Source organism: Photinus pyralis, unplaced genomic scaffold, assembly GCF_008802855.1.
Source record: "Photinus pyralis isolate 1611_PpyrPB1 unplaced genomic scaffold, Ppyr1.3 Ppyr1.4_LG4, whole genome shotgun sequence".
Taxonomy (NCBI): domain Eukaryota; kingdom Metazoa; phylum Arthropoda; class Insecta; order Coleoptera; family Lampyridae; genus Photinus; species Photinus pyralis.
The window spans coordinates 41,261,191-41,272,104 of record NW_022170511.1 but is presented as its reverse complement, the minus strand read 5'-3'; the positions used below and the strand labels follow the sequence as shown (position 1 = coordinate 41,272,104).

At 36.9% G+C, this 10,914-nt stretch overlaps 1 protein-coding gene across 1 annotated transcript; it reads left to right on the top strand.

The window, feature by feature from the left end:
* Positions 1–1,894: 1,894 nt before the first annotated feature.
* On the top strand, positions 1,895–3,775 carry LOC116169141. The gene is made up of 2 exons (XM_031485169.1): positions 1,895–2,424; positions 3,463–3,775. Exons 1-2 carry the CDS (start codon positions 2,132–2,134, stop codon positions 3,773–3,775), a joined length of 606 nt encoding a protein of 201 aa, XP_031341029.1. The 5' UTR covers positions 1,895–2,131.
* The last annotated feature ends 7,139 nt before the right edge of the window (positions 3,776–10,914 follow it).

Here is a 10,914-nt window from a genome sequence, read left to right as displayed (position 1 = left end):
TGATAAACATCATCAGTTTCTGATATTATTATTAGGTCTTTACGATTCGAATTTGTCTTTTTTGTTGCTGTTGTTTTTTGTCTTTTATGTTTTGGGCGATTTCAGAATATTGTCTTTTAAGATGGTTTCTGTGGTCTTGAACATATTTAGAAATTATATCTCCTTCCGTTATATCGAATGGTTTTGTATTATTGAAATGCCCGGAAACAATTTGCAATGGAGTGTAATCCTAATCAGTAGCACAGTGTATTGAGTTGTTATAATGAATACTTTATTCGGGTATTCAAAGGTTCTTGAGGGTTCTGCTGTGTTCCACAAGGGTTGAGCGAAACCGTTCAATGTAACTGTTAGAGCGCTATTAGCCAGGGCGACCAGTCACTCCACCGGTTGCGCAACCGGTGGAGTGACTGGTTACTCGCTGGTTTTCTGTGCCGGTCACCGGTGGAGCAACCAAGAGTGTACTGTTACAGGTCCATTTTTAGTTAAGTTTTGCTTTAGTTATTTTGATTTTTTAGGTTAGGAATTTGTTTATTTTGTTTTGATTTTCATCACATAGGCGTGCCTATTTTCTTAAATTTCTTCTTTATATTTCTTCGCTTCTTTGGATTCTTGCTCTCTTCTTACAATTGTATTTACCTTTTCACGCTTTAAACGCTTTTCCTTTCCTTACTGTTTTCACTATTCTAATTTTCGAAGCTTATGTGTACTATTTTATTCCATGTTACGCCTCTGGTCCGCTTTCAGTGTCATCTATTGTCAGTTCTTGTAAACTATGCTATTCTTTCCCGCTCTTTTCAAAAATCTATTCTTCTTTTCCCGCTGGCTTTTTATGTTCCTTAATTATTGGTATTACTGTTCGTTTTTTTCAAATTCTTCTACGTTTCGTTTCCGTTTTTGGTCAATTGTCAATTGTATGGTGTGCTTGTGAGGTGCGGAATTTTTGCAGCCGCTTTCATCCGACAATTTTGGGATTTCTACCCTCGTCCTATAGTCTCCACTCATTACCAGGAATTGGTATTTCTTCCTTGGAAACCCTATTTTGGGGATTAAGAGTGGAAGAGGAAGCGCATTTGTGTTTGTGAAGTTATCTACAACCAATATATTATATATGTTACCCTTGCTCGCCGGATTTCAACCCTTGATCCGAGCTTTATTTCACCGTCCACCAATTTAATTGAGCCTACATACATATCTATATATTGTCTCTACGTTAAGGCCCACGCCATCTCGTAAGTAGCCTTTTTGTGATAGTTGTAGCTCGTAATGTTAGGTTTTTGTTCTAGGGCCTTGTAGTTTTAGTTATTTTTGTCTATACTTGTTATACGTACCTATCTACTACTAAGAAATCTTCGTCTTCGTCCATCTCCAGTCTTCAGTCGTCCGTCTTCAATCTTCAGTCGTCCGTCTTCAATCTACAGTCGTCGTCTTCAGTCTTCAATCTTCTTTCGATACCCTCAAATTTCTTTTCCTCGTTCCTTTCTACCCGCATCCCTATCCTTAATCTACCCCGTACTTAGCCACTGGGCTACCACCGCCAAGTCCGCCGAACAACTGCTGGACAACTTCAGGAGCCAGAACAGCTAAGTTCAAGTTATCTTTTTACCTTAAAAAAAAAAAAGTTAAGTTTATTTAGAAAAAAAAACCCATCACATTAATTCAGTCACCCTACATCTTAATAAGTAACTGAGTCAAATTTTATTGTTTTGCTGTGAGACGAGATCTCGTACCGTTTTCTTTTTTTGCCGTTTTTCTTCCCTGTTATCATTCCGTGCCATTATCAATCATCATCATTCGCCCTACAATATCTGTATTAAATTCTTGAGTTCCTTGCAGAATAAATACCTTTTCTTTCCCGCTATCTTTCTCTATTTCTTTTTTTTTAGTTTTACCCCTGCATTTCCAGACCAACAGGAGCAGGTTTCTAATTTTTTTCCTGTACGGCTTGGAACTATCGAAAAATTAGTGGCGCCTAAATTTTCGGAGCATTTATAGGTATTTCTTCCAGGATCGTCGAACCACCCCTACCACCGAGAGCAGCTGGAGCCGTAGTGCTGGGTTTCCTATTCCCTGCTAGTTTTCTTCGTCACAGTACTGTGGAAATTTCCGCTGGAAACAGTCATCAGAAGCTACAATGGTGCTGTGTACAGAGGACGTGCTACTACTAGCTCTTCTTATCAAGAAGAGAAGGAAAAGAGTTAGGAGGTTTCGGAGGCATCCTATGCTGATGACCAGACATAGTAAAGGACTGTACTATACGTTATTTGACGATCTTTGTGCAAGTGGAAGTAAGTTTTTTAATTATTTTCGAATGTCAAAACCTTCGTTTGATGAACTGCTGGGACACATCAAAGATGATATCACTGTGCCAGATACCCCTCTAAACAAAAGCATCCCTGCAGAAGAAAAATTGGCTCTCACATTGAGGTAAGTACAACTTTTAAAATGATTTATTTATGATTTCCTGATTTATTTAAAAAAAAAGTACAGAAAAATAATAACTGAATGTAACATTTAACATTTAAACTTCATCATTTAACTTTTAACTTTTAACTTAATCATTTAAACTTAATCATAAGATTCATAAGTAACATAGTCACTCATTTGAGAGAAACTTGGGGACACTATTGGTGTTGATTCTTCAGCGGAAGACAAGTTGGAGCCTTGTTGGTTACGTGGGGGTTGCAGAGTTGTCAAGCAAGGTGCTGTAATATGCAATGGTTGATATTGTTGCTGGTTCTGGTATTGTTGAGGAGGGTTCTGATATTGTTGATGAAGGTTCTGATATTGTTGAGAGGGACTGGGATGTTGTTGAGGGGGAAACATATGCGGAAAGTTATGTGTAGGAGTTGGGACAGTAACCGGCCATTGGGGACTCGTTCCTTGTTGTGCAGCGGCTATTGCGGAAATTATGTCCGATCTCAATTTGAGTTTTCTTTGAGGGGGAACTTGCTTAATTTCGGACAGAAGAGACATCAGAAATAATTTATCCTCGTCCTGTCCAACACTTTTTTCCTCAATTTTTCTTCGTTTCTAGTCCTCCTCCTTGAATCACCCTGTTTCTTTCCGCTTTCTATTGTCGCTGTGGGTGTATCAAATTCGTGCTCCTCTTGTTCCGGTTCCAATTCGTTTACATCAGCTGTTGAATTATCTTCCATGCTGTTTTTAGTTTTCTTAGAGATAGTTTCCAAAAAGCGTAGTAAGTCAAAGTGCACATATTTCTTTCTTGTGGAAGCACCAGATCCGCTCTTTCTCTCTTTCTGCATGAGCAGCTCTCTTGAGTAACAAGAACGAATGTTCTTCCACTTTTTCTGTACAATCGTTACTGTAAACAAACAAAACAAAAAACAATGCAATACCAATATAATTGAATGAGCGAGCGAAATTCTCTTACGCGAAAAATAAGCGTACACCTAGTATTTTTATTACCGAAGTCTTAAAGTGTATTTATTTTTCTGGTTACAGATACTTTGCTACTGGAACATCAATGACCGATCTGCACTTTCAGTACAGAATAAGCCAGCCTACGATATCTGTGATTGTACGCCAAGTTTGCAAAGCTATTTGGAACAGAATGAGACAAATCTGCTTTCCTACATTGACAGAAGAATACTGGCTGAAAACTGCTGCTGCGTTTTATGAGAAGACGAATTTCCCTCATTGTTTGGGAGCGATTGACGGCAAACATATTCGAGTCGTAAAACCGGAAAAAAGTGGATCTCTCTACTTTAACTACAAGAACTACTTTTCCTTAGTACTGCTTGCTATGTGTGACTAGGGTGACCAGACGTCCTCTTTTACCCGGACAAGTCCTCTTTTTGGTTATCAAACTGTTGTCCTCTATATATTTGGCGAAAACCGTTTAATCGTCCTCTTTTTATATAATATCGAAATAATTCCGTTTGCGCTGAACGGCGGCCGCACCTTTGCGTTTTGCTTGCCATGCAACCATGCAATTGAAAGCGTTATTCATATTTCAATGCTTATAGTAAGTTTATTGTTCAGTAGTTCAGTCATCTCAGTTGTGCTTTTTTCAATGTACCTGACGAATGTATAATTGAGTGTACTGTACGTGGTAACTTAAGGATTTAAAATTTAAATGTTTATAAAAGTAACGGTAAGCGTAATCATTATTAATATTCCCGATCATTTATTGGGCAAATCTTTTACAGATTGTACCTTTGCCTTTCAAAAAAATGCCGAAACGAAAGTGTAAATTCAATGAGGAATTAAAAAGCAAATATCCGATGTTTAACCAAACAAAAACAGAACACGAAGTTTACTGTCCACTCTGTTGTACGAATTTCTCAATAGCTAACAAGGGCAAACTAGATATTGAACAACATTTAAGCACCCAAAAACATAAGCAAAAAATTCGTTCGGCAGGAGAGGGCACTTCAAAGGTAACAGACTATTTTTTTCGACGGTTTACGAAAACTGAAGAACTTATCGCGGCAACAGAAGGAACGTTAGCGTTTCATACAATCAAGCATAACTTTAGTTTTAGATCTACCGATTGCACGACAAAATTAATGAGACATATTATACCTGATTCTGACATTGTAAAAAAAATATCCAGCGCTCGAACTAAAACTGAAGCTATTAGTAGGGGAGCTAGCACGAAATCCACTGAACGAGAATGATCAAAATTTTAACCGATGGAGTTCCATTTTGCCCTATCAGAGTATGCTAAAATCGATCGTCTGCCGCCTCAGGTCATACGACTTAAGGCGCTGAGGGTACTTCTTGTGCTACCAATTCTGAAAGGTTGTTTTTCGAGAAAATAAGTTATACACCAAATGAAAACGTTGATAATAGCTCTTAAAAAAATATTTAAAAAAATCGCGCACATTTGATAACTCCGTAAAAAAACAATTCTTAGTCGGTTTTTCACGAACTTTGTACGGATTTTTTCTTGTATCGTTTTTAAAAAATATAGTTCGTCGTCCTTCTTGGGAATATGTAAGTGATATGTATTATTGTTGTTCAACTTGGATATGAACTGTTCCAAGTCGTCATCGGTACATCTTCGTCTCAGATTGATATAGAATCTCTGGTTATACCTTCGGATATCTTTATTATCATTTGGTTTTTGTGATAGTTAAGTGGCTTGTCACAGTAAGGATAGGACAGAAGAGGGGGTTCGTCAGCGGTTGTTACATTATTTTCGTTTTCCTTAAAAAATTCTTGTATAGTCATATCAATGTCTCCTATATGAGCATTGTTCGTGCTAGTTGAGTTAGGGTGTATGGGTTTGTTTGAAAGTGGTATATTCCTAGACAAACTATCGTCGACATTATCTTTTCCTTTGATATAGTCTATTTCTTAATCGTATTCGGACAATAAAAGTTTCCATCTAACTAATTTCGAATTAGGTTCCTTCAGGCTTTCTAATCATTTTAGGAGTTTATGATCTGTTTTAATTTTGAAATGTGTGCCAAACAGGTCGAAAATACCTCACCGACCATATGATGGCAAGTAGCTCTTTTTCAGTAGTTGAATAGTTAGTTTCAGCAGGGTTAAGTGTTCTACTAGCGTAGCAAATAGGTTTCCCTAATTGTCTGAGAACTCCTCCTATGGCATATTTACTAGCATCTGTAGTTAAAGTAAATACTTTAGAGAAATCAGGGTAAGACAGGATGGGCTCATTGCTGAGTATTACTTTACATGTGTCGAAAGCATTTTTTAATTCTTCTGTATATTCGACTTTTAGACCTTTCCTTAAACATAGGGTCAAAGGTTTTGTTATTTTAGCTAAATTACTAATGAATTTTCGATAGAACCCAACCATACCAAGAAAACTTTTAATTTGTTTATGAGTTTTTGGTAAAGGAATTTTTGGTATCGCATCTATTTTTCTGGGGTTTGGTTTGATTCCTTCTGTTGTTACAACAGTCCGCTTGCCAAGTCGAGTGTGCTAAAGTACTGACGTCCTCCTAGCTTATCTAACAGATCATCGATGTTAGGAATTGGGTACCTATCCTGAATGGTTTTGCTGTTCAGTTTCCTATAATCCATTACCATTCTCCATTTTGCAATACCGCTACCATCTATTTTCTTGGGTACTATCCATATAGTGCTAGACTAGGGACTTGTGCTGTTTCTTATGAATATTACTTACTTGAGCTTCTTGGTTCTTCGGTGGACAGAGTCAAGAAATATATCACCGCATGTGTGTGTTTGCATACATTAAACTTTATGAAGTAGTCAATACATGTATATACATGAAAATTGTGTACACACGTACACTCCGCACGATAGTTCACAAGGACATGAAGTATGCTCTATATCTCATGACATAGAGATCCTTAATATCGTTGTCATCTTTATCATGTGATTTTACATAGTTTTTAAATATGTAGTCTCGAACCATTTTATTTAAAGCATAAATACATGCGCATATATATATATATATATATATATATATATAATTGCTCGATGAAATGCTGCAAGATGATATATTGTATTAATCCCCAAACCTTTTCTATATCGAAATGCCCAAAGAGATACTCTATCTGAATATGAAATATTCCTTTGTACCATTGTAACCATAAAAAATGTAAACCTTCATTAAACTCCTCATTATCAGTGCTTACCAATATAATACGTAAAGCTTTGAAAACCTTTACTATCAATTCTTTTGCCAATTTCAATCTACATTATGTGCAAGGAAGCGTGGTCTGCATGTCCCGGTTCTCTTAACAGCATAAGGTCGGCGGACCTTGTACGGGGCAGCATGGTAGACATGACCAGGTCTTGGTTCTCTAACAGTACACGGTCGTCGGCGAACGTCATCGCCGAGATCATGTCGCTTCTCGCCTCTCTACCCACGTCCGGCTACAAATGTTGGTACTTCGGGTGAATAAAGTCACACTGTTGTAGTCAAGGTAATAAGTAATCAAATTGAAAAGTTCCCAAATTTGAATTTTAGGAAAGAGAGAAAAGATACCTAGAAAAAGACCAAGAGTGATAAGATTTTAAAAGTGAACAGTGCAAATGTGAAATTACAGAGGAGAAAAGAAGGGTAAAGTAGAAAATTGAATTATTACAACCAAAGTTGAAAATTAAAGCTAAATAAATTTAATAAATCCCAAAAATGGATTTGAGGGTTCCAGCGATATTCTAAAAGGGTTCGTATGTATTTTTGATTTTGCGAAGGTTCCTTCATAGCTCTGGCACGAACTCAGGTGTCAGATGCATCACGATGAAAATGACACTGGTCTTTTAAAGGTTTCCCTATTTTTTCGCTAAACGTCTCTATGCTTCGGAACTGCTAATGGCGATAAAATGAGCTATTTTCTTCTCTGTGACGATTGTTGGAGACAGGCAAATGTTGTTTCCCTTGAGATTATGGTCCACAAAATCTCGAGAGTCGTTAATATCCGCATCAAACTTTTTATTTATAGTTATTTAAGCTACAAGGAATGTAAGTAGCGCATTAAGCTTCGAGGAAGTTCATTTCTTTAAGATTCTTCCAAGTAGGTTAATAGCAACTACATTTCGTGTTGCTTATTATATTACATTTTTCGCCCAAATGATTAACGGAATCGCTGGAGATGAATTGTGCAAATGTCAAATGTGACAGATGTCATTATTTTCCTCTGCATGTAAGTAATAAGATTGTAAAGTCTGCTGTCAATAGCAACCAATACTCGAATGTAATTGGAGCCTTACATTTGACGTCGTGTTATAAGTTACTCTTACAGAGACGGAAGCGATATATATATATATATATATATATATATATCTGCTGTCAATAGCAACCAATACTCGAATGTAATTGGAGCCTTACATTTGACGTCGTGTTATAAGTTACTCTTACAGAGACGGAAGCGTATATATATATATATATATATATATATATATATATATACCCCCAGGTTGTATGACTGAATTATTAAAAAAAATTGCCCCATCCAGACACTTAATTAATTTTTTTTCAAGCAAACTGCCGAAAATTCGTGTAACAGGTAAAAATATGTTGTGAAGTAAATTTATTTTAAACTCAAATATTATTTAAATTATTGTTTATGTAACTGTTCCATAAATTTTATTCCACTACAGCCTAAATCACGAGCCTTGGAGTGACCTTGACGGCCGAACTTCTGCGGATTGGTTTCGGGTTGAGGTTATCGAATTCCATCCACTTCCCATCTCCCAGAGACATCATTTCTTGTTGTTAGTGGTCTGCAGAATTTAACGATTCCACTTAGAATGTACTGTCGACCACGAAAGTTGATGTTCGTCCGGAAATCTTTCAGAGCAATAGATGGATCTTCTGAATTCGACGCCTCGCGGTTCCTAGCCTCGCAAATGATCGCATCGAGATTTTCAAATTCGAGGTTGTGCACTTTCGATGTAGATTACTTTTCCTGAAAATGTTAATTATATAGATATTGTTCATTAAATCTAGGAAAGTAGGAATGACAACTCAATGGAAGAGTAATATTACTGAATAAGATTTCAGAACTAGAGCAAGGTACTATTTCAGAAAGGACTCGAAGATGCCATATAAGAAGAAGCTCGAGGAATATGTCATTTTAAAAACATGTCTTTTCTGATCTGAATTTTTCGTCTTCGAAGCAAATCTCACAAGTGGTCAGTTAGCTTCCACTTTAGCCAGCAGAGCCATAGTTTCTTTCTTTAAAGAATGCCGCCTGAAAATTTGTTCAAGTGTCTAAAACGGGCCTATAATCAGCCTATAATTCTGATGCATTTCGTCCTTCATTTTTCTAAAATGGCTCTGCTGGCTTGTGGGACCTCATGCTTCGCTTAAGTCAATAAACACACTAATATCAATCACATTTGTCACGAATTGCTCTCTTTCATTTTGTTTTCCTTACAGTAATTACTAGATAACAGGAATTTTTACTAAATATCGATATTGGATCTGGTGGAAGTTGTGTAATCTATCTGTGTCCTATGGTAATAAAAGTATTATTATTATTAATATGGGGACCTGAGAATTTACATACATCAAGGAATGCATAGGGAGTCCCGGTAATCGAGTTGCTGGGTATACTTCTATACAAAGTTACACGTACGGAAAATCACCTCTCTCCATCCACATCCATATGGGTCAAGCTTTACAAAAAACTTGGGTGAGAGTCTATCATGACCTACACTCAGCGGCACAATGACGCCATACACAAAAATTATAAATGTTTACGTAAATCCACTTTATTTCGGCAAGGTGTGGTCCTGTTGTTTTATCTTATTATCAAAAATGTTGACCATTAAAAAATGAATAAATTTGTTTATTACTCAAAATTTGATATCACGCAGGATTTAGGAGATATGTGATCGGACATTAGACGGTGTTACAAAAAAATTCAGTTTTCTCTTTTATTACTGCAATAAACAAAGTGTAAGTATAGTTGATAAAAATTGTTTTCCTCTTGTACGTTCTGCTTTTGAAAGAATTTTTGCAGTCCATAGTTTTTTTACTTCTACATTTACAAAACCAAAAACTGATTTTTTGCAGACTAATGATAGGTACAGCCAACGCCTATGACAGTGTTTCTTTTTTAAATTTTTTCTCTAATTATAAGATATCTTATAATGATAAGATAATAAGATAATCTTATATAGTTAGAGAAAAAAAGAAACACCGTTAAGTCATTGGTAGTACCTATCATCAGTCTGTAAAAAATCAGTTTCATTCATCCAACCGTAACCTAGTATCCGTAGAAAATTCGTGAAAAACCGACTAAAGCCTAATTTACATTTGGCAAGTTTACTGGCGGAAAGTACTGTCGGCTAGTAAACTTGCCACGTGTAAATGCGCGGAAAGTGCCAGTTAAATAGAAATAGAGTAGCAAGTTTACTGGCAGAAAGTACTTTCCGCCAGTAAACTTGCCAAATGTAAATTAGGCTTAAGCTCAAATGTTTGCGATTTTTTAAGAGCTATTATCAACGTTTTCATTTGGTGTATAACTTATTTTTTCGAAAAACAATCTTTTAGAATTGGTACCGCAAGAAGTACCCGCAGCGCCTTAAGTAATATGACCTGAGGCGGTAGACGGTCGATTTTAGCATACTCGGATAGGGCAAAATGGAACTCCATCTGTTAAAATTTTGATCATTCACGTTCAGTGGATTTCGAGCTGGCTCCCCTACTAAAAGATAAGGCGAAAACAGGTTGATATTACCTGTATTACAGTGTAGTATAAGGCACGCAACAAATGCCCTTTTATCATTCCGCTAGGGGGTGCTAGATTTTCAATGGCCCTTGTACCTTGGTGATATTGATATCGTCGCAGTTCAGCCATGGTATTGCAAAACGTACCAGTAGTACCTTTTTGCAACACTCGTACTAAAAAAATTTCCGCTTCTTGCAGGCTTAAGCTTATTGCACCCTCCTCAGTAGTCTTTCCAAACTAGGTAAGGCAGTCTTCTGGGTTATTTTTAAGGGCCGCGGCTTTTGTTCCAACTTTGCTTGTAAAATTGCATCTCGCGTAACTGCATGGAAAGCAGGAAGAGCGTTACAGAGACTTGGGGCACAATTTTCAGCCAGCGTGTGCACCGGTACATATCGAGTAGTGTCACCTACACTCATTCTCATCGATAGTTCCTATAAAAATTAATATAAAATAATAAAATGACCAGGACTTTCCTTCATGCCATGGAAGCTATAAGTTTTCCAGTGATATGCACATAGCACTAGAATGTCTGTGTCCCTTTCTGCGCAGCATCAAGAAGATGAACCATCAATCGTAAATTTGACTCCTCCAGTTGATTGTATTTAAGTTCGATTATTTGAGTGACTTCACTTCGTATTTTTTTATACATTCATAAACGGCAAGGCAACTGTAGTAGCGCTTAGATAGAGTTCGTTCTCCTTATCGGATAGTTTCAAAAGTCGCTTTCTGATTATGTTCTGCAGCTCCATTTTGTTACCCGGAGATGGACAGAAGC

Coding starts and splice junctions, on each gene's coding strand:
- LOC116169141 (XM_031485169.1), top strand. CDS start 2,132: ATGGTGCTGTGTACAGAGGACGTGCTACTACTAGCTCTTCTTATCAAG. Junction 2,425..3,462: donor AAATTGGCTCTCACATTGAG/GTAAGTACAACT, acceptor TTCTGGTTACAG/ATACTTTGCTACTGGAACAT.